Here is a 24,757-nt window from a genome sequence, read left to right as displayed (position 1 = left end):
TTGAAACCTTATCCCACCCCCATTAAACTTTTTTTTTAAATAACATAAATGGATATTCCCCTCAGTATTACTGAAATAAAGGGGAAAATGTATGAGCTGTGACAAATTTAGAAGAAACAACAGTGATGGCCATGCTACATAACTAATAACCATGGCAACCTAACTTGACTAGTAGTGTTTCTCATGCCCTCTGACATAAATCAAACTTTCCCTTCTTTTAACATAAGCCTCTCATCTTGTTATGTGGCCTTTCACACAAATCGTTGCACTGTTTGAATGTCAAGGGTTGTTGCAGGCATTTTGAATCTGCACTGATGGATATTGGCAAACAGCTTGCTTTTGTGAGTAAGGATAACCTTCCATTTGATCAATCTCGCACCTGTCACATAGACTATTCCCCCCAATAAATCAATAACTCACATTTGTTTGTCCCAGTCCTTTATATTCCTCTCTCACTCTCTTTCTGCTTATGTCTTTCTTTCACCTCTCCGTCCCTCATTCTCTTGCTCTCTCACTTTGTCTCTTTGTGATAATCCACAGCATATACACTTACTGTTTTATTATGTAATTGAGGCTGTCACTGAGGTTGAGAGAAACAAGTACATTTCAATGGTTAGCACATACTACTTATTACCTCTTCCTTATACTTATTAAATGAAAGGTTTTGGCTGATGTGGAGTTATATTACGTTTTTCGAATTAACACAATAACTGTTTTCATGCAGCCTAATAATACAAACTGATTTTCTGATTATTTTCACAATCAGATTCCAAAATACCTTGCACATCGTGGTGTGTTTTCTTTGGAGAATAAATTAATTTTAAACCAAATGCCAAATCCATTAGAAAGAGTGATCTTTGGTGTGTCTGTTGTCTTGTTTTTCTCATCTTGGTTTTCTTGCATAAAATCCCCATTACAAAGCCATGAATTCCTGCCATAAAACTTCCTTTTTTGCCACATACTGTACTCTCATTCATGCTTCTACTAATTCTCATCTTTTTAAAGACATGTTTTTCTGTTGACTACCTCATAGGCCGCTTTCTTTAACAGGAAATGTATTATGGTGACATTAATACTGTTCATTTCAAGTGCTGAAATTGTGTTCGGAATGTATGTGACGCACATAAACTGTTTTCGTCTGATTGCGGAATTTAGGGTGAACATAAATTGTGCTTTTGAAATCTGCAGATGGATTGAATTTATTCAGATGGAAGACAAATCTATGCATGTAAACATTCAGAAATTGCACATCAAAAATTTAAATGTATCACACTTCTGGATGCTCATCCCACATAGTGTAAAGGAAATTGGTTGTCTCTGCAGATCGGCCTACACTGTCCTTCAGAGAAAAAGGTTTATGGAATCCCCTATGGACAGTGTCTCTAAATAAATCTAGTATCTGGAGGTGTTGGACTATGTCTGACAATGTAGACCAATGGGAGTTTTAATCACCAAACAATTCCAATGAACTTAAAAGCTGAGCAGGACTCCTTGATTGACAATAATATTGTTCCATTAAGATTATCTCAGCTCATAGAAAAGTCCTTTCCTTTTAATTTCATGTTCGAACTGAGTCATTATGTTGTAATGCTCACAGGAACAAGTCTGTAGATTATGCAATTAAATTTCTAGAACAAAACGCTTTTGGTGCAGTGGTGCATTCCCAGAGGCGTTCAGAGATCCTTGGTTGCGATGTTAGAAGGGCTGTTCTAATGTTTTTTGTACCAATCTTATTGGGTGTAGACCACATAAACCACTTATTAATTAGAAGATAGGAATCCCACTGTGGACTTTTCTCAGTGAACACGAGAGGAGCCTCAATCCCCATCTGCACGGGAACGTCCTGCTTAAAGCTTTGTGTAAGCACAGCAAGTGATCTCTGCACATGGCTGAATCCTCAGTGTGGGGGGTTCACAGGGTAATATTCTCAGGGTGACTGTCATAGAGAATTAGATGTTCAAAATGGTGCCATTGCAGTGTTTCTGAGGTATATATATATATATATATATATATATATATATATATATATATATATATATATATATATATATATATATATATAAGCTGTAATGCTTATACATGCCTAAACTGTCCAGCAGAGTTGATCTAAATATGTTAACAGCACAGAGAAAGATTGATAGATCCACTTCAGTCTCTGTTACAAAACAGCAGCACATAGTCTGTGTGACTGTCAAAAAATAAAACTTCTTCCAAAAAAAAAAGACCCAAGAGACACGAGCAGGAGGCGACAACACTGTTTACACTGTCAGATGAATGCCTGTCTTTGAGTGTGTCAGTTTGACGTGTTTATGGCTTCACCCAAACAATGACATTTGATAAAATGTGTTTGTGCTAAATTAAATGTATGTTTTTTACAATAGTAATTAATATGCAGGTCTGTGTAGTATCATCGCATACATACAATTGGCAATAAAGCTCTTTCTGATTCTGATTCTGATACACGCGCATCAAAAATTACCTTTGAACAATCTTCAAAAAAAGCCAGAGTGTAATACAGGGTTATAAACAACTATATAGCCACTGGTGCTCATTGGATATGTGAGAGAGGTTTAAATCAAATGAAAACAACAAAATATTCCAAGATACTCATTGTCACGAGTCCGGGCTCAGCAGTTCTTCCCTGTCCCCACCAGAGGCCACCATCTCCCTTCCTCCCGGACTCATCTAAGTAATCACATACACCTGCCACATCACATACACCTGCTTAACCACACACACCTGTACACTTAACACTCCCAGCTGTTCTCCGTTTGCCACAGACTATATAGTCTCCCCTTTCCCACCACTCTGCCTGGTTCGTTGATTGTTATTTCATGTATATGCTTGTTTTGTTTCGAGTGTTTGCTCTGGGCTGGGATACACGCACCTCGTTGCCGTTTTTGTGTCCCAGTCCTTTTATGTTTTGTTTTTTGTGCCGTTTTGGCCTTTTTGTTGCTTATTAAAAGCACCCTCCCCTGCACTTGGACCCTGACCTCATCTTTCCACGGTGCTTTTCACGGCGTCCCATGACAGAACGAACCAGCAGACATGGGTCCAGCAGGGAAGCTCCTCAATATCCGCCAGGGAGACCGGAGCATGGAGGAGTATGCCAGGGATTTTATTGGAGTGGCTCGGCGGGTGGATATGGAGAAGACCTGCCTCATGGTCTTCTTTTACGGAGGCCTGGCCGAGCCCTTCAAGTCCCTGGCTCCATACTGGGACCCCGAGGAGTCGCTGGAGGACTACATTGACCTGGCTCTGCAGGTGAGCGGCTTAGCCTTCAGGGTGGAGTTAGCTGCGGAGCCCGTTCACCGCTCTCCCGAGGCGGCAATCCGGGGGGCGGCGGAGGCATCGGTGGCCGCGCCCAGTGCCTCGCACCCAATTCTGGAGCATCCTGGGCTGATGCACAGCGTGCATGCCCCACTGATGTCGGTGCGAGCAGCGTGGTCTGCTCGTGGTCTTTCCAGGGCGGCGGTGTACGCTCACAAGGCTTTTGAGGCGGCAGTGCACGCTCACAAGGCTTCCGAAGCGGCGGTGCCCGCTCACAAGGCTTCCGAAGCGGCGGTGCCCGCTCACAAGGCTTCCGAAGTGGCGGTGCCCGCTCACGATCCTCTCGAGGTGGCGGTGCACTCTCACAAGGCTTCCGAGGCGCCGGTGCCCGCTCACAAGGTTTCCGAAGCGGCGGTGCCCGCTCACAAGGCTTCCCAGGCGGCGGTGTCCGCTCACAAGGCTTTCGAAGCGGCGGTGCCCGCTCACGATCCTCTCGAGGCGGCGGTGCCCGCTCACAAGGTTTCCGAAGCGGCGGTGCCCGCTCACAAGGCTTCCCAGGCGGCGGTGTCCGCTCACAAGGCTTCCGAAGCGGCGGTGGCCGCTCACAATCCTCTCGAGGCGGCTGTGCACGCTCACAAGGCTTCCGAGGCGGCGGTGCCCTCTCACAAGGCTTCCGAGGCGGCGGTGCCCTCTCACAAGGCTTCCGAGGCGGCGGTGCCCTCTCACAAGGCTTCCGAAGCGGCGGTGCCCGCTCACAAGGCTTCCGAAGCGGCGGTGCCCGCTCACAAGGCTTCCGAGGCGGCGGTGCACGCCCACAAGGCTTCCGAGGCGGCGGTGCACGCCCACAAGGCTTCCGAGGCGGCGGTGTCCGCCCACAAGGCTTCCGAGGCAGCGGTGTCCACTTGCGAGCTTCCCCGGATGAATCCACCGTGTCCGCCCTGGCCTCCTGTTCTTCCGGCGCCGTCCTGGCGCCCGTGTCTGCCTCCGTCTCTGGGCCCTCTTCCGCTGCACGGGCCTGGCCCACCATCCCTCCCCCTTTTCCACCTCCCTCCGGACTATTGGGGGTGTTGGTGGAACGTCTGGAAGCCGTTCCTTTAGGGAGGGGTCATGTCACGAGTCCGGGCTCGACAGTTCTTCCCTGTCGCCACCAGAGGTCACCATCTCCCTTCCTCCCGGACTCATCTACGTAATCACATACACCTGCTTAACCACAGACTTAACACTCCCAGCTGTTCTCCGTTTGCCACAGACTATATAGTCTCCCCTTTCCCACCACCCTGCCTGGTTCGTTGATTGTTATTTCATGTATATGCTTGTTTTGTTTCGAGTGTTTGCTCTGGGCTGGGATACACGCACCTCGTTGCCGTTTTTGTGTCCCAGTCCTTTTATGTTTTGTTTTTTGTGCCGTGTTGGCCTTTTTGTTGCTTATTAAAAGCACCCTCCCCTGCACTTGGACCCTGACCTCATCTTTCCACGGTGCTTTTCACGGCGTCCCGTGACACTCATGTGGCCTAGGCTAGAATATTTGACACAGCCTTCCTTAGGATGCACATCAACTGCCCACAAAATCTTTCTTTTAACTATTTGCAATCAGTAGAGAAAAAAGACAGTGGGTTAACAAGTAGGAGGTCTGATAAACAACCCACTCACATACCAATAAAACATTCAGTCACAGTTAAACAATTAGCCTAGTAACCTAGTTCCCTTAAGTGTGTATATATATCCAAAAAAGTACCATGTTGTAGAAGACCTTTCAATCTATTCCCAGCTCATATTGTACATGGAATGGATTCAATTGAGAGCTATGACAGTCATGACCCACCTCGTTGTAATGTCTTGCCACTGGATACTTTTTTTTTTTTTTTTGTGAATTGTTTATGTTTGGCCACTCTCAATCTCAGCTTCCTTTTTGTCTGACCTATAAAAATGCCCACATTCACATTATTCAACTTATAAATTACATAGGAGGAAAAAGAGACTTTAAAGACTTACCTGGAGACACAAGAAAACACACAAGTACAAGTTTTTATTTTTACCCCACTGTCATTACATTACATGATTACATCCTCCACATCTAAAATTACCCACTAAACCTACCCATGTTTTCTTTCAACCTGGTCACCGTTTTACGTACAGTTTCAAAGAGAAATGTCCACCGAGTGGCGCTAGATCACAGGTTAAATACGTGAACCCTGGCACGTTTTTATTATGTTGATATAGGTACGTACTGCGGCGGTTCAGAATTCAAATATCTGGGGTCTGTCCTTAAAAGTTAATGCTCTATCGTGTTGGAAATATGCCCTACACCAAACCCATCCCTAAACCTACCCGATAGTGTTAACAAATACAAAACTGGTATAAAAACGTATTTGCTGATGCAACCGTGCCATTTCAACTTCCTTTTATGCAGATTTGAACTGTTTTGTCGAACCGTAGTTACACGGGATTCTAAGTACGACTCCGTACTCCGTGAGCTACCGAACAAACTTTCCGTCTATGAAAACCCATAGATACGAGGCTGAATATGTGCTATGCTAACATTCAAAAGCATCAGTTTTCAAATCTCCCAGAATATTAATATTGTTTTGAAGTCGTAACATGATATTCTTAAAGTAATTGTGCAAAAAATATGGTTTATTAATCAAAACTCGGAGTAAAAGGTTTCAGAGTTTTACTGGCTCTTGTGTTTGTTTCTTTAGGAAACTGAAACTGCAGTAATATGTACTTATTGGTACGTATTTCGTGTCTCGCTAAAAAGTGCACCCAGGTACGTAAATGCCATGAGACTAGGTTGTTTTATTTTCAGCAGCAGGAAGGTAACTACGCATTTAGAGCTAAATAAAAATCATGGTTAGTCAGCTGAGTCACTCCTGGATGTATTGGTCTCTTCCCCACACCACAGCACCTCAACTCTCAGCCAGTTTCACAATAATACCCTAGTTTTCAGATAGCTGCTTCAATGTTTGATTATGATGCTTTGGTTTCCTTCAGTTGACAAAAAAAGCAAGCCACATCATGTGAGATTTTATTAATAAAGGTATTAGCTACACAAATTACATTAACACATTATGAACTTCAAAAGGCTATATTATTGAAAGTCATTGTACACACAGGGCAGTTTTTCTGGAAACACAACTGGTTAGTTTTAGACATGTGCATTCGGAGGGTGTAGTCATTGTGACAATATGGTAAAAACAAATAATTTTACTTGTGTGTTTTCTGGTAAAATGTAATCAAATGGGTTGTTTTTTAATTGTTTGACTGTGCCTGTGTTTACTGGTGTGTGAGTGGGTTGTTTTCAGAAATTGCTAGTAAATTTCACAAATAATTATGAAGGAATGGCAAGTAAAATATTGAATTAAATATGGTATTTTGAAGTAGAAAAGCAACATAATTTTCTTGTAAAACATGCTGATTTTTTTTTTTACTTTTTTTAACAGTATGTATATTAATTTATATAAATTTAATTAGGTATTATGTCAATCCATTGTTAATGTTAACTTCTACATAAACTTTTTAACATCAAGTTGCCTCAATTCACAATTCAATTCAAATGAGTTTAATTAAATGAATAATGGCCGTAAATAGTTTTTCATGCTTAGTTTGCTTAATGCAGTAACAGATGTTAACCAATTAAACCGTACTGTACTGTGCAATATTAAAATGAAATTATTATAATTTTATGAGTACACAAAGAGATCATTATCTTTTTAATTCTGCTTTATTATTAGAAAGGTCCACAATGCAGTTTTGTTTCTTTCTGCTTCTGATAAATGGTTATTGTTGCTAACATTGTTTAGTTAGTAATAATGATGAAACATATTAATTGACTTCAGTTATATAAATCATTCTCATTTCATCTAAGGGGAAGTGCATATTTCATAAACCTTGCCATTTTTAATAACACACACATGAATGAATGTCAGATCTAAAAATAGTCTCTGCTAATGCCTATTCCATTCCATAAACTAAAGTCACAATTTCAAGTTTATTCCTCAACAATTGCCATTGCAAATGTCTACAATGATGTCTTACAATACCTGCTCAAACAAACATACACTTACATACTTACATACACAATACACACGTTGTGTGTGAGTTGTGCATGCGGAGGGATCATAATGAGCCTCCTCTCATCTCCTCCCAAATGGAGAAGGTGTCAGTCTTAATGAGCGCTATTAAAGGTAACTTGCACCATTATCACGCCACCTCTGTTATTTATGGCAACCGTCAGCGTCTACTTTTAGAAGCCCAGCTCAAAATGGATTCCGCTAAACGGTTTTTCATGTCCAGTTGCTTCCTCTCGTGATGGGAGGTCTGCTACTGTATCCTATTCTAATCAACTTGTACAACTTATTAAGACAGGTAGACAGAGCCACTTTGCCCCAAGGAGCGCTTCATTCAGCTGCATGACAGTTTATGAATCTCTGTGCCAAAGAATGAGCTCTTGGGCTCTCAGCTAAATGTGAGCGAGGCTTGTGGCCCACCAGATTCTCTGGCTAATTCCAATCATATCACACCTTCTTACTGTGAAAGCTCACTGCCAGGATATTAGCGTAAAATGTACGTTTGTACCTGATATTCCCAGCAACCTATTTGACACGGCACCATTTATGTGCTTTTGAGTCTAGGAATTATCGGAGAACAATAATTACTGCAATTGGGAAATACACTCAGTACACGTAAGTGGATGTAAATAAATAAATAAGTTAAGTGTAATTAATAGGGGGCCAATATGAAACCCATGATAATCAAATCTGCTATGTGTTTTCAATTTGCATGATTAAGATCTCAGTTATGTTGTTCATTTAGGATCCAGGTTGTTCATTCTCAAAATGTCAACATATCAAAATTCTGAACACTGCACTTAATTATCTGCAGAGCTTTAAAATCATCAACGTAAAAACCAATTAACTTTAATTTGCTACCAATTAAAATTTGACTTTTAGGAGTGTTAATATGCTAATCACGGCACTAAACCTATGCTGGAAACTGTTTACACATCGCAAGCCCCCGAGGCCATGAATGGAAGTGTGCTTGTGTGTGTTTGTGTGTGCCAGCACAGAAAGATGGGGGTATGATGGTGGAAAGTCTCATCATAAATTTGTAAATCATTATTCATGCATTTGGAGTGAACTTTGACTGTTTAATTCCTTTGCTACATTAGTGAGCGACCTTTGCAATTCTGGTGAGCAGCTGTTGTGAGTGGCTGAAGATGGCTGTATTTTCCAAAATAACACGGAGATGTGAACAGTCAACATATTGCGGGACTTTTATGACAAAAAAGTGATTACAGTGCTTGCAGTGCATTGCAATTCACTTGTAATGCCATATTTCTCTGCTGTTTTAGCCCAAACTGCTTAACATACCGACTTCAGTGTTTTGTAGATAATTTCAGTCTATTGCGCTAGCTATATTTTTGTTTTTGTAAACTCTATAAAAAGGTAAGGAAAGTTTACTGGGTAACTTTTATAAAATGTATAGCCTGTTCAGTATTTAAAAAATGTATGGTGTGTTCCTACTTGACATTTCGTTCTGTTGATTGAGAAACAAGCACATATGAAAAAGTTTTGTTTTGTTGCATGCCTGTGAATTTTCATAGCCAAGAAAACATTTAACCAATAGTGGATCTAAACATCACAGATTGACATATTGATTCATTTTGCATTTTCTAAGCCTAATGTGGTCTTGTCTTCCTTGCTTATATTAACTATTTAAATCCGCCTTTAAGCTGTTGGTTCTGTGCACAGCCGACCGAAAACAAGACAGTTGCTTAGTATCATGACAACGACAAAGCAGCTCTGATGCAGCATTCCATTTACACAGAACCAAAGCCAATGAAATCTAATCTTACCTAAAACTTGAACACTAATCTTACACTGTTTTGCAAGCTCTAGCATTTCCTTCAGGAAATGCAAATCTGGTTTTACTCATCCCCCTACAGAAGTTAAGATGGAGAAGGAAATAGTTTGCTGTAGGTTCGTTCTTGCATCAGATAGCATATCTTTATTTGTTATTTGTGTCACAGAGATTCTATTACACTGAATGAACACTCACTTTGCAGGAATGGAGAGTCATCCACTTGAAACTGTTATTATAAAGTTGAGGCTGCTCTTTAAAGAATAGTGTCTCTTTCTTGCTTTGGTTGAGGTGAAATCGATAAACACAGTCCATTATCTTCTTGTCTTGTTGGATTGTGTTTTGAATGGAGAGTCCAACAGTGAATCTCATTCTCCACCAGGTGCGTAAATGTGTTAAACTTAATAGCTGGACAACTGTATATACTGATGCTCTGAGAGTAAATGTTGCATATGCTTAAACATGGGCATCAGATATGATAACAACCATATTAAATATGCATTTATACACAGTATGTGTATTCCACGTTCGGTTCTAGTCCTTTTGACCTGGAGGGGAATTTTCTCTGAAAATTCTAGTTAATCTTATCGCATTGGACTAAAACTTGCTCATACAAGGAATAACAACTTACCATAATAATAATAATGTTTATATTTTTAATAAAAGTGTGTGTGTGTGTATATATATATATTGACTGGTCTACCTAAAATTACTCATAGATTTCTCATTATGATATATATTATTACTAAATCTTAAATCTTTTTATTAAGTTGTTTTCCTTTAATTAGCACAACTTATGTGTTTCTTTTTGGCACTGATTGATCAAATGCCTCATTGATTTATTTGAGGTTAATCACTTCAGTTTTTGAGTAAACATTATTCACAAACAGTTATTCACTCAAAAACTGAGGTGCATATGCCCAGATCAATGATGCCTATGATGAATCAGTTCCAAAAAGAAATGCAAAACCTGTTCTAATTTAAATAAAACAACATGAAAAAAGATTAAATCCAAGACTGGACATTTCTGACCAGGATCACTAAATTAGATTAAGGATTTTCATCACAGCATGTGTGTATTAATGTATACACACATTTATGCACTGAAATACATTTTTAGCATCTCTGAAGTGTGCTATGCATTGCAGCACAGTGTGTGGCCATGAATGTGCAATTTTGGAAGAAGTATGCAAGCACATACAGTATACAATAGTATTGAGACATGCCAACACTATGATTTATGAGTCACGAGAGATTGGAATTCACAGCAGGAACAAGTCTTCAATAAGAAAGACAATTGTTTAAGACATAGCCTCACATCTATGCGAAACAGCTGGGAAAATCCCCAAGTAATTGCCTCTCTAAATGATTTGATGTAAATGCAGAGACAAATGAATAAATCACAGCTTGTTTCCTGTTTGTTTGCCGAGGCTGTTGTCGCCATTTGCAAATGACAGGGCTGAGGTGTGTGGAGAAGGGTGCCAGCAGTTCACGGCGCACCAGGCCTGTGATTAATTCCACTGACAATGTAGTAACCAATGATCGATTGAGGAAGCTTGGGCTCTAAAGACCGTTTCCCCTTCACTTACTTTGCCTTTTTCAGAAGACGTCTGATATTTTGATCACCGGTAAAGGCTGTGTCAGTGGAATTAATCAATGACAGAGAGAAAGAACCACTGGAGAGCAGCTTGACAAACTGCATAGCAGAACCGAAATAGAGTTAAAGAGGATGTTGAGCAGGATGCAAAATGCGAGCAGGTTTATATCCATGATCAGTTTCTGAGGTGACAACCACTACACATATCAGGAAACAAAAAGCAGAAATATAAATCACATTGTTAGGATTGTGGTTTATAATTCTAATTTTGTTTCATGTGACTTGTGATTGTTCATGTGGGTGAGGATAAAGTTAAAAAAGACTAGCAATTTGTAGCAAAGCAGCTCTCTTCAAGCTTTAAAATTGATAAGGATAGTTTAGCAATACTACGTATGCGAGTGATATTAAGATAATATGTAAATAAAAAATAACTTCTCCTTGACAAACTTTATCTGCAACATTAATATTCAGAAATTAACATTTGAATTATTGATCATTATTTTGATCAATATTTTAACTACTGTAGCCTATCTGTGAAGGCTTCTGAGACTAGCATGTGAACAATTTATTTTTTATTGATATTATTTTTAATACAGAGGTCTCAGTATTTTGTAGTGAGGCGAATTATTTATTAAACATCTGCATCTGCAAGATTTAAGCCCAAAGGGTTGACTGACCACAGTCCAGAATGCTCCTGATGTCTGCTTGATGTTTGGCCGCTAGAGGGAGCCCGTTGAACCGGAGCTTCATATGCATCTCTATCTTAAGAGTCTTCAATGCATGTGGACAAGAAACGTGTCCAGATAAATCTCGTGTGCGCTAATGAGCGCTGAACTACTGGTGGGTTTATTTCAGTGATTGAAAAGCAGATTGAATGGGCTGAATGTTTGCAAGTAATGCATTTAATTTAATTTAATTAGGAGTTGATATTGAAGAGTGGAGATGCTCACAGTATCAGTTCAGGGTCGTGTGAAGATACTAAAGTTGTTGTTGATTTATCCAGCGTGATCAGAACATTTAGCTGTACAGTTATGGGTTTAAACATGATCAAATGTCATTTTAGATTTGTGGACTCATTTTTTATACTTTTAGAGATCCTTTCAATACATTTTGATACATGAGCTGTGCCAGAAAGCTTTGAATTTCATCCCTCGTCGCCACATGAGTCTCAAATGAAAGACCAAGACCAACTATTCCAGTCTAATACTGAAATGTATGCCTGTTATTTTCATAAGAATATACAGTACGTATATGTCAGGCTGTTTTTCAAACGTTTTAGTAATGCAAATAGAGAAAAGTTAGATTACAAGTTATTACCGGAGCACGTAATGATCGATGTTGCGCTGGCTTGAGGTAACCATAACAACAGCGATCACGTGCTTTCTGGCGGGATGTCGATCAAGCAAAACATTATGTATTATGGTAATTATGTATATCCTACATTTATGATAGATAGATAGATAGATAGATAGATAGATAGATAGATAGATAGATAGATAGATAGATAGATAGATAGATAGATGGAGGTTAATTGGGACATGGATTGATTGGGACATTTTCCCCCAGTCATCTCAAGGCAAAAGTGTCCAAATTTACCTGTATTCACCGTCACACTTGGCCAGAAAGCAAGTCTGCCGCGGAGATGCTTAAACAGCACCAAGTATAGACTTTGCGTCCTGGTTATGGATCTAAAATCTCGTTGCATTCAAAACACGAGCCTAAATTATACGGAAAACCAGGGGACCGTCGAAGAAGAGTCAGGACGCGACACACGTACGGGTGCTTTGTTAGCAGAATGCGTTAAAAAAAAAAAAATGGTTGGGAAAAACACCAACGCACTGACATAAAAGTTCAGTATTCCCAGGGTAGGGCGCGCGCATTCATTGCCAGAGCTGAGGACCTGCCTCTTTATCAGCCCAATGAGCGCGGCAGAGGGGAGGCTCTTCCCACCAAACACCTCTCGTCCATCTCTCCTCACTCCTCCACTCAGCGAGCGGGCTTGCCGGAGCTCACCGACACCCTGTCAACGCCAAGCCACTAAACTGTACGGATCATAATTGTTCCCAACCGCGTCTGTCAACTTATTTTCTTATTTTGTTCTTGTCCATTTCCAATTGACAGAAAATTGACAGAAAGACAAGTGCCAGCAGTATTGAGAAACAAGTCACGTCTTTTTTCCCCTTCTCTGATATTTTTTATCTTCTGTGAATGACATGGAACGGACGTCCGGATGAGATACAGTAAGTATTAAAGACTAATTAACAGGCGCAGATTTGTCATTTGGCGGGAGGTGCGTGCATCTTTGCTCGACTGAAATACTTGTTTCGTTTGATGCTGTTTGCGCTACAGTGATTGATCCGAGAGCGAGACAGATTGACAGCCTGCGGACCAAACCGTAAATACGCATTGTCCATTATTTGCTTTGCATATCGGTCAGGAATGTCGTGCATCGAATATGTGTGTTTACTTTCAACCAGAACGTGGTCTGGGAACGTCTTGGTTAATCAACTTAGTCAACTCGCTGTGCCGTGTGTTTTATGCAGTGCTCTATACTGCTTCTCTTGAGTATTTTTTCCTGCTTTTAAGTATCGAAATCGTGCAGTTCTTACTCGTTCTAAAGAGCCAGAAAGCGAGATAGTAAATAGTAAAGCACTTTTTTGTTGAGGAGCTGTCCACTTATTCTGGTGCTGAAATGCGCTAGTGATTCAAGCATCGCCTTTGCTCGCCGAGTCTGTATATGGTGTTAGAGTGCAAAAGCTTCACTGCCCGCTGAAGTTACACTGTGGAAGGAAGGCTAAGCGGTGAATGTTTCCAATGTGTGGCTTGCTTACTAGTCTACAGGGTAATTGAATTCATTTTAAACAAACCTTTTTTTTTTTTTTTTTAGAAAACCAAATATATACCTGACTGTTGTGTACTACATCAAAAGATGAAAAGTCAGAATTCCACTTAGCCACCTTTCTGCTGCCTATTGATGCCTTAAACATATGAAATAATAGATAACAGAGTTCTCCAGAGGATGCTGCTTCAAACTATTCAGCTAAATAATCCGGTTTAGTGAAATACAGTTTATGATTGTTGTATGGTCAACCAGATAGAAAGAAGAAAAAAAAAAAAAAGACTTGCTGCTGGTATCTGAATTGAAATCAAGTGCATGGACAAATTGCAAAACAAATAGTGTAAATACAGGATCATAAAAAGGGATGGCTTATATTTTCTGATATAAAAATTCTAAATATATTTTTTAGCCATCCTGCAAACTCTAAATTACGCCGTAATGTTGCAATATGTCAAGGGCATTGAAAGCAGTTGCTTCAGGGAAATGAAATCAGCTCGTGAGCATGAAGAGATACTGCTGTTTTTCTCTTCTCTGATTTTCAAGTTTACTGCATTTATAGTCTATGCTGCAGTCATATGTTGAAAATATGGTGTTTTTATTCTCATTTTTGGCCCTCAAAATTGCTGTAGATCATCATTCATAATCCTATCATTTTCTAGTTATTGAGAATAAATTTATTTTAATTATTATTATTTTTTTAATTATTTTTGTTTTAATGGGTATCAACTTTTTTTGTGTGCTATTGGTGTTAAATATTGGTGCTCATAAATATTGGTGTGTGCAAGGAATGTAGACACAACAAAAACTGTAACCTGAAACCGCAATTGGCTTGATTGTATAGTTCGTTTTCCAGTAGCTTAGAGAGTAAAAACATTTTTTTTCTGTGCTGCACTATATGCTTTTATAGAAGACAGATGTGCTCTGACTCGATTTCTGATGTCATATCCAACTGACCTTGAGACTTCACTCCTCAGGCTTGTCAGTTTTATTTACATGCACTTCCAGTAAGTCTGCATTTGTCTCTCCCCTCTAGATCTCTTACATTGATGAACCAACTAATGGATGTCGCATCTCTCCGTGCGTCTCTCTTCTCTGTGTTCTGGACACAGATCAGAGTGCATCCGTGACCCTCCTCGCAACATGAACTCAAGCTGGGAGATACGTAGAACAAAAGAGTAACCATTCAGCTGTCCGTCAGCTGGTCGACCCCTGACTTTTGGAGGGGAAGCAAAAAAAAGACGAAGAGAAAAAATTACAAAGATGCGAAAACGAGGAGAGGAGATGCAGCGAGATCTTTGGACTTCTCTCCTGCTAGTATGGATTACTTGTGTGCCATACTCTTCCATGGCTCCGTTAAACAATCAGTCACAAAGTTTACAAACGGCATCAGCCATGATCCCGCGAAACCGGCCAAGCGAAGGACAAAGAATCCTCAGTCGTGCCAAGAGAGGATGGGTTTGGAATCAAATGTTTGTGTTGGAGGAGTTCTCTGGACCCGATCCAATTCTGGTTGGCAGGGTGAGTAGTCTAATTGTCGGCTGAATATTAAGCTTACTTATCATGTGGAAACATTAATTCTGCTGCCTCAATGCCTTTTCGGTTGACATTTTGTGAAGGAGCAATAATTGCCGTGAAGAAGAGGGCAAGGTTGGCATCGCTGACTCTTGCACAGTTTCCATCTTTAACAGTTCAATTAGGCAGAGGAAAAATACAGCTCTGGATGCTAATTTATGCATGGTGTTGTATTTCACAGGCTCTGGGAATGTTCTGCAGCGAATACAGAATGAAGGGAAACTCAAAATTAATTTTACAGGTGTAGTGTGCAATTTGCCCCATGCATATGTGTTTATGTAGAGAGGTGAGGTGATATGGAGATAATTACGGGATAGGAGAGTGACCTGGCACCGGACCTGTGCAGAGAGCTCTGCGTCCTGAGAGGACTATAGTATAAGCAGGCCAAAGCAGCTTGTTCACAGATCACTGCAAGCGTGAACCTCGGGAGCCCAACCTGGCACTATGTTTGTCCAACCGCTAGCACTTTACCATAGCCAACAAGACATGCTCGTTCCTCATGCTCTTTTTTTTTTTCTTTTTTCAAACAAGGTTAAACTTCCCTACATATTTTGAATCAATAGTATATTAAAACGTTTATGAGGTTAATTTGACCTTTCATAGTATTTTTTAATTTTTTTATTGTATTTTTGAATAGTAATTTTTCTTAATAATAAAAAAAAAAAATATATATAATATATATATATATATATATATATATATATATACTTTTTCCAACTAATTATTATTTTTTTATTATTATTTATTTTTTCCAACGAATTACATAATGTTTTTACTGTAAAGTCACTTTAGCTTCACTGCACTGACTGAACACTAACTTCACCATCAGTGAGGTGGAAAATGCCATCCTTTGTGCGTCCAAAATTTGGCAGGGTCTTCGCTAATTAAGGCCTCTCACTTGAATTCTCCACTGTTTCTGCTTGCCGCCTCCTGTCACTTGGGCATGTGAATAAAACATGTGCTCTCATGTGGCCTTTACACCTGTGTTTTCCCAATATCTGTGTGACACAAAAAAGTCCTTAAGAGCGGCATCAATTTTTCAAGAGCTGCAATTACACAGCCTTTGTTGGATTCTGCCGTAGCTTTTGATCAGCAGAAATTCATAAACAAACACAACAAATGGGCTCCCCATGATGATCTCCAAGGTAGAAGGGCAAATGAGTATGAGGCTCTCAGGCTGACACATTCACAATGCTATAGGGCTCTCTGTGTGTGATGGAGACAGCTGGGAGCGCTCAGACGGTGATGTGCCATTCTGCTCCTCTCTAATGTGTTGTGCTTTATTTAACGTCATGAAATATTTGTGCCGGGGAGCAGAATGATTGTCTGTAGGAGGACAATGCATGGAGAATGGAGGTGAATGGGTGGACGTATGAGGTGTGGACTGTACTCGGCTTTCTTGGTGGGCCAGCATTGATTGGTCTTCAATTTTCTGCTGTTTTTTTTTTCTTAACAAACCGCAAGGTTAAGTGCTCATGAGCATGGCTTGCAGAGCTCAGATAAGTTCCATGTTGCAGTGAGATAGGAAGCCATGCTGTTGAAAGAGATTGAACACTGCTCCTCTCCCTCTCTCCCTCTCACCCTCTCTTTTTCACCACCTCATTCCATCACCTAAGATCTGCAGTCCTCCCTCACCCTGTCTCTCTAATTAAAAAATGAATCAAATAAAGAGTGGGAGGTGTGTGATTCAAATGGGTCATTCAAATCGGCATGTTTTTTTTTTTTTTTTTTTTTTTTCCTGCCATCTCTGCCAGGCATGTGGTTGTGGGCTGATTATCGAGGAACCTCAGGCCGAGATTACACTCATTTCATCCTTTAGCTTTTATTACGTGCCGGTCTGATGTTTAATTATACACCCGGCTCCTGTCTTGTCAGTGCCCGAACTCCCCTTGAGCACCAGCTGCCAGTCGGAGGAGACGATTAGCATACGTGTAGAAGTGGGCATGGCAGGGCTAAGAGAGACAGCAAAGAGAGAGAGAGCCACCGCGGAATGGAGAAGAAGAGTTAGCTACGGTACATGACAGCAGGCTGCAGCAACATGACAGCAGACAGCAGCAGACAACAGTCTCACTGTTTCACGTGGCTTTGCGGTCTCGGTGGTCTCAGTGGTCTGACTCACTGGGCTGGCAGTGCAGCTCGCCATCACCTGGTTCTGAAAGGTGCATCAAACACGGCACAGCTCGCACTTCTTTAACGTGACTGAGCTTGTTTTAGGTGGCTGTGGAGTTATAGGGGAGGCTAGGGCTAGTTGTCACACTTCTTACTCTAGTGAGTATTTCTAAGGGGAGATTTATGTTTGAAAGTCAGTTTCCGTGTAGACATATGCAATACTGTTTGGCGTCAGTAAGGTTTTTTAATATAGCAGAAAGAAATTTCGAAAGTCTGCAATTATTTGTAAAAAAATACAGTAAATATTAATTTTGTGACATTTTATTACAGTAAGTGATATTCAAATTTAATTTTAAATATTCATATTTAATATATTTTTTGTGGAAATAGTGATTCCATTCCAACAGCATTTATTTGTAAAAAAAGATAGATAGATAGATAGATAGATAGATAGATAGATAGATAGATAGATAGATAGATAGATAGATAGATAGATAGATAGATAGATAGGTTATTAAAAATAGATATCCTCTGAACACATCATGCTGGTCACACCCAAGTTCAATTATAAAAAGTTTGGAAGCCGGTCATTTGCCGTTCAGGGCCCAAAGCTGTGGAACGCACTTCCGGGACAGCTTCGAAGCATCACTGAGTTGTGTGTTTTTAAATCGCAGTTGAAGACACATCTTTTCAGACAAGCTTTTGATATGTAGCCACTGACTCGATTGCTGTTTTTATGCATATTTGTGCTTTTATTTATTGCTGTCTACTGTGTTTCTTGTTTTTATACTGGAAAGCGCCCTGGGCACCTTCCAGGTTGTTGTATGGCGCTATATAAATAAAATTTGATTGATTGATTGATTGATAAAAATGTAAGTTATTGTAAAAATGGTGGATTTTAGTTTGGGGGATAACATTTGCTAAAATTATTTTCACCCACATACAAAACAACTGCTAGAAAGAAAACATATTATGTAATTAGATTATTCAGTCAGAACCTTGCTAAGAGATAGCACTGCACCCCCGTCTCTCGTACAGTATGATACATCACAAATATGTTATGTGCTAATTTTGCATCTATTAGCTTTTACCACAACTAAGTGATTTATCCATGAATAGTGTTCGAACTTGCCACCAAAATAACCACAATGTACATCTTCATCACTTAACTCTAAATCCATTACTGGCTTATATCACTTAAATGTGGATTGAACATGAGATTTCCAACTACTTGTTGTATTTGATTTAGATGCATGCTATCTTTATACAACACTCATAACAGTGAGGGGGCAGGAAAGAACACATAGTTTTTGCCCAACAAAGAGTAATTTAGACGTGTTTACTTAAAACATGTCAGTTTTATTACAACATATGTCAGTTAGATTCTATCTTGCAGATAAGTTTGTTCCCCTTCTTTAGGCTGGAGCGTGTTGTGAAGCCTAATCACAATGGACATCATTCTTCTCTTTGGAGTGCAGGTATACTCTGCACAAATTAATATCACTGCTGTGTGATGCCTTTTCTTACTATAATGTGCTCTGATGGGATTATGTGTTTGTAGCAAAAAGAGAATGGATAATATGCAATTCATATTTAGCAATCCGAGCTAAAGAACAAGATCACTGGGAGTGTCAGTTTGAAAACTAGAGAACACCATTGATTATTTATTCACAAAAGAAAATGGATACGTGTCTGTGGACATTTATTTGCCTTACAGGGGGCATGACAACACTTGATAGATAGCGTGTATGAGCTGGAAAGCCATCAGCCAGGCTGTGAATGTTTCTTTTTTATTATTAAGAAAAAAATAAAAAATTCTACATCTAGAAATGATGTTTTGCTCAAGCAAACACCAGTTGATTTGACACGTGTCTCCTTTATGCTGATGTCCAGTGTACTGTGAAGCTGATTTCAGCATTAAAGCCAGAATAACTGCTCATTCTATGCTTCTGGAACCTATTTGTTTAAGGGGGAGGGGAAGAAATTAAAGGGACATTTACCAGCACAGATCTGGCCTACATAAAGGCATGACTCCATTTTGGGTTTAAACCCATATCATCATCTCTCATATTTTCATTCAACACAAATTACGCAATAATGCATCCATGTAAATAAGCGTGTGAGCTCAGTATTATTCTCTGACGCTTCATTAAATGCGAGCCTACAACTTAACCTTGAAATATTCATTATGTTATTATTAATTACATTACAATATTAAATATGAATAACTTTGCTATCAAATATTAATTAGTAGCGCTCTGTCATTTTGTAATGAAAGCCAGAGTGGATTAGTTTCACTGAGCACAATGACTGGAGCTGAGAGGGGATATAAATCTAACGCCGGTCGGGCGTTAAAGCTACACTGCTCCAATTCCGAAATAAAATAGCCCGTTTTACAGTCGAGCTACGTCGTAGAAATGCTGGTGTCTAAAAACGCTTTAGTGGCATTTGGAAGTGTGCCCTATAGCTAAGGGGAAAAGAAAAATATTGTGACAGTTTGAATGTAAGAAGCAGTGAATCCCTGAAACGGACAATCGATTCATGTTCTCTGTGCTGCCTGTGATGGGATTTGCTGTTAACTGCCACTTTGTTTTTGTTTTCCGACCATGACACATTGCTGGGAATCCACTGAAACTGTCCCAACTATTCTACCGAGGAAATGTTTTGCTTTAAAACGGTGGTGTAGCAAAACCTCCTATCTTTTTCTAGGAGAGAGTGTCTCTTTGGAAGACAATACCATGATGATTGTTTCAGAGGATTTCTGGATGAATCTAGGGTTGATCACAACAAGCCCGACCTTGTATATTACTACTATCGTAATATATGCACACAATAAGCAGTTCTGTTGTTCAGTCGCTCCTGGTCACGGTCTGTACTGAGTGGTGCGAGTTAGACCACAGAGCAGTACTTGCCCTGTTCAACCTTCTTGACACTTCATGAATTATCTATATTCCTCCCACTGATCCACTCTGGAGAGTTACAGCTCTCAGCTGTTTTGCTACGTGTTTCTGTTGCTCTGAAAAACACTACAGCTTCTCACTTTCAGGTAACTAACCCTGCTTACCAGACTGCTAGCCTCAGACTGCTTGCCTACAACCGCCCACAGACCGTGCATTAACCGTCTGATACGTGTTGCATACAAATTTGGAAAGCACTTTATCAGTCTAGTAAATTCAAACCGATTGGCTGATTTTACATAACTTGTAAGATTAAGGTCACAGAGGTGTGTGCTTTTAATCATAGATACACAGCTAGCACTTGAAGAAGAAATAATCTCTGGATTTGATTTGCTTGTTTGAAACTTTGAGAGCTTTGTGTAGGCCAGTTTAAATAGATATCCTCATGTAAAACTATATATTTTGGTTTGTTTTATAATGTTGTATGAGAGATAAGTTGTGTCCCATATATGCATTTATATAATTCAGTGTAATCTGCTGTCTAGTGTATGAATTTTTTAAGGTTATTTTGTCATTTGTCAGAGTCTGTTAGCCCCTTCCTCTCCTCTACCAAAGAAAGCTGTGACAGTTCAGTGCATGAAATGTTGAACGTTTCAAGCATTTTTTTTTTTTTTTTTGTGTGTGTGTGTGGGGGGGGGGGGGGGTAATTAAATCTTTCACCTGGATATTTGAAGTGCACTTTTTACATAAATAAATAATTAAGTGAAAATAAATTAAATAGTTAAGTATAAGTATGCAAACTGGGATGAACCTATAATCTCTAGTCATTTTCAGTATAATTCATTGAAGTGTTTTCTGCACAATCATGTGCAAAGAATGCCACAGCATTATTTATTTATTTATTTATTTATTATTAATAGTAATATTATTATTATGCGTGTGTGTGTGATATAGCTTTTCCTGTCTAAGTGGGTGGTTCTTGGTCAGAATAAGCTGCTGTATGTTTAGGTCTGACTAACTTCCTCTTCCCTTTATTTATTTTCTTTTTGTTTTGTTATTAAAGGGATAGTTCACCAAAAAGAAGAAAAATAGAAAATTGTGACATTATATACTCACCTTCATGTCATTTCATGATGTCAACCTGTTTGAAACCACATGAGGATGAGTAAATAATAACATAGTTTCCATTTTTGGGTGAATTATCCGTTTTAAGAATGTGACACGCAAGTGTTTGTATACTTGCAGGTCTTAACTTTTTTTTTTTTTATGTCTGATTCATGTAATTACGCATATAACAAGATTATAACTAGTGTGTTCAGAGTACTGCTGTAATTACTACTACTGATTCTGTCCTTTAATTCCATCACACACCTATGGTGTGTCACACAGCTTCATTCCTTGCTGCTATCTGACGAAGGGCTTTTTAGCAGATCAAAGGTCCACCTTCTGATCCTCTCCCGATTTACCCCTGCCAACGCACACTCTGATCTGAGACGGTCCTGTGAATTAATCTGCATTTGCTCAGGTTAAGAGGGAGACAGTGCAGGTTCTAATGGATATCGAGCAGTTGCGTGTGATTGAAGGGCCGGCGAGTGGGCACTAACGAGGGTATTAGTGGACTTATCAGTAACCCAAGTAATGAGTTGCAGATGATCACCACTGGCCACTGCATCCATCTGAAGCTCATGATCTGACCTGTGATTGGGATTGTGCCACTGGTGATGCAGAAGGAGAGATGAATAAATTGTCGTCTTATTTGAACTTTGTAACTTTTTTATGGTTAGGGCTGGTAAAGACAGAACAACAAATGACAGTGTGATCTCATTAGTAATCACAGCTGTGTTTGCATAGACGCTGAAATGTAAATAATGAACACTGACAACATGTACAATTTTATGTTAGCATTTTATATATGAAGTATGACGCTTGTACTTATGAGGAGTACAAATATTATAAGTAATGTAACCATTTTAAATCTACATAAAGTACAAAAATACAGTAATAGTATATTGTGATTTATTGTCACTGTACATTTATCTACGGTTCAGAATTTATATTTATTTAATTATTTATAATTTTTTTTGGTCACCAAGGCTGGATCTATTTCATCGAAATACATTTAAAACAATATTATGAAATATGATTACAATTTAAAATGTTTTATATTTTAATATATTTTAAAATGTATTTTTTTCTTGTCATGGCACAGCAGCCATTATTCCAGTCTTCAGTGTCACTTGAACCTTCAGAATCATTCTAATATTCTGATTTGGTGCTCAAGACACATTTCTACTTAGTATCAATGTTTAAGACAGTTATGTTGCTTAATATTTTTTTGTAGAAACTGTGACACTTTTAATGATTCTGTATCGGAGCGAACGAGACGTGAGATATGCTGATCCATTTTCAAGCTTTATTAAACAAAGATGTGGTCAAAAACACAAGCAGGGTCAAATAGCAGGGTCAATAGACTCAAATAGGTATGGCACAGACGAGATACAAGAATAATCCAAAGGGCAAGCGTAGGTCTATGATCGGTGAACAATATACAGAGGGCTTGACAACAGGGGTAATCCAGGAAGATGAGCGATAGTCCAGATAAGGTCTGAACAGAGTCTGAACGGTGAGACAAGGGCAAATCCAGGAAACACATAGAAAACAAGAAACATGTTCCGTATTGCAGCTAAAACTAGGAGAGTAATAAACGCAGAACAATACAGGAACTGAAAAGAAAACACAGAGTGGCTCGGTAAGGCAGCTAACACTAGGGGAGTGCTATACGCAGAATAATACATGACGATCTGTGAAAAGAAGTCCATGGTTTATAAAGGGTGAGTGATTGTGAGATGGTTCTCAGATGTGAGCGTGTGATTGAGACCGCTGTGTGTACTGCAATGAATGATGGGAAATGCAGTCCAGGGTAAAATGTAACAGTCTGTGTGGTGTGAAGGTCAATGCTATGTAGGAGTGACTTCTGGTGGTGAATAAACGGAATAAATGAATCTTTTTTTTTGTTTTTTGTTTTTTAAATATTATATTCCTCAAAGAATCTGTCACGAATCTGGTCTATGAACTAAGTTCATAGACCAACTTAGTTCATAGACCAGTTTCGTGACAGATTCTTTGAGGAATATAATATTTAAAAAAAAAAAACTTTTTTTTAAATAAATGTTTTATAATACTATAAATGTCTCACTGTCAAATTTTGATCAAGTTAATACATTTTTGCAGAATAAAAACATTCATTAAATCTTAAAAAAAAAAAAAAAAAAAAACTAAATAAAAAACAACATACTGACCTCAAACTTTTGAATGGTAGTGTAAATAAAATAAGATTTCTTTGGTACTCCACTTCAGTGCTTTTAAATGCTGCCAATATGTCCAAATTTCAGTGTATATCCAGATAATAATAATAATAATAATTTGTTACATTTATATAGCACTTTTCTGGGTACTCAAAGCACTTTACTTAGAAGGGGGGGGGATCTCCTCAACCACCACAAGTGTGCAGCATCCACGTGGATGATGCGACAGTAGCCATATTGCACCAGAACGTCCACCACACACCAGCTTAATGGTGGAGAGGAGACAGAGTGATGAAGCCAATCAGTGTATGGGGAGGATTAGGAGGCCGTGATGGCCAGAGGCCAATGGGGAAATTTGGCCAGGATGCCAGGGGTTACACCCCTACTCTTTTGTTGAAGGACATCCTGGTATTTTTAATGACCACAGAGACTCAGGACCTTGGTTTAATCTGAAGGATGGTGCTTTTTACTGTATAGTGTCCCCGTCACTGCACTGGGGCGTTAGGACCCACACAGACCACAGGTTGAGCACCCTCTGCTGGCCTCACTAACACCTCTTCCAACAGCAACCTAGTTTTCCCAGGAGGTCTCCCATCCAGGTACTGACCAGGCTCAACCCTGCTTAGCTTCAGTGGGCAACCAGTCTTGGGCTGCAGGGTGATATGGCTGCTAATACATAAATGTACAAATTTGTGTGTTTTGATTGTTGCATACAAATACCTGCAAATACTAATGAGACCAGGCTGATAATAATTAGGGGAAACAGGATTGGACAATGATGAAATGAAAATCTAGACAAATGCATATTGCTCACTGCTCGCAAGATCTATACTGCTGTCCCATATCTCCAACTTCTGTTTTTCACTGTTATCAAAATTAGTTATCATGAAGTGATGGTGGTAGCACTGCAAGATTATCAATAAGCATCCAAAAAGAATTCTCCAGCAGTGGACAAGTCAGTGCCCCTCTTGTTCTCGTTGCCTCACCATTAAATTCAGCACCCTTTGTTCCTTTCTTTCTATTTCATTCCTCCTATTCAGTGTGTTATTTCACCCAAGAGCTGTGGGTCGTTTAAAGCCATTCTATCATTGTTAGGTGAGCACAGTCTGTTGTCCCTCTGTCTGTCTTGGTGTCTGTCTCTCTCTCCATACAGTGCTGTAATACAACACCAGGACTCTGCACAGCATCCAGCTGAGCTGTGGGATCACATTAACACCTCTCGGACCAGCCGGACAGCTTGTCTATAGCTCCGTGTTGTTGTCTTTGTCCCCATTAACAAGGTCTGCCTTGTATGTGTTTGTGTGTGTGT

At 39.6% G+C, this 24,757-nt stretch overlaps 1 protein-coding gene across 1 annotated transcript in view; it reads left to right on the top strand.

Annotated features, from left to right (window-relative positions):
* Positions 1–3,048: 3,048 nt before the first annotated feature.
* Positions 3,049–24,757, top strand: part of LOC306881394 (cadherin-8-like) — a gene marked incomplete at its 5' end in the record, with an annotated part of 81,777 nt that continues 60,068 nt past the window's right edge. The window contains one exon of the mRNA XM_079435483.1: positions 3,049–3,165. Within this exon, the coding sequence (XP_079291609.1) occupies positions 3,049–3,165 (117 nt within the window). The remainder of the gene's footprint in view (positions 3,166–24,757) is intronic.

The sequence above is a fragment of the Barbus barbus genome (genome assembly GCF_936440315.1).
Source record: "Barbus barbus genome assembly, chromosome: 2".
Taxonomy (NCBI): domain Eukaryota; kingdom Metazoa; phylum Chordata; class Actinopteri; order Cypriniformes; family Cyprinidae; genus Barbus; species Barbus barbus.
The sequence above is the reverse complement of the archived record's forward strand: the minus strand, read 5'-3'. Positions and strand labels throughout refer to the sequence as shown.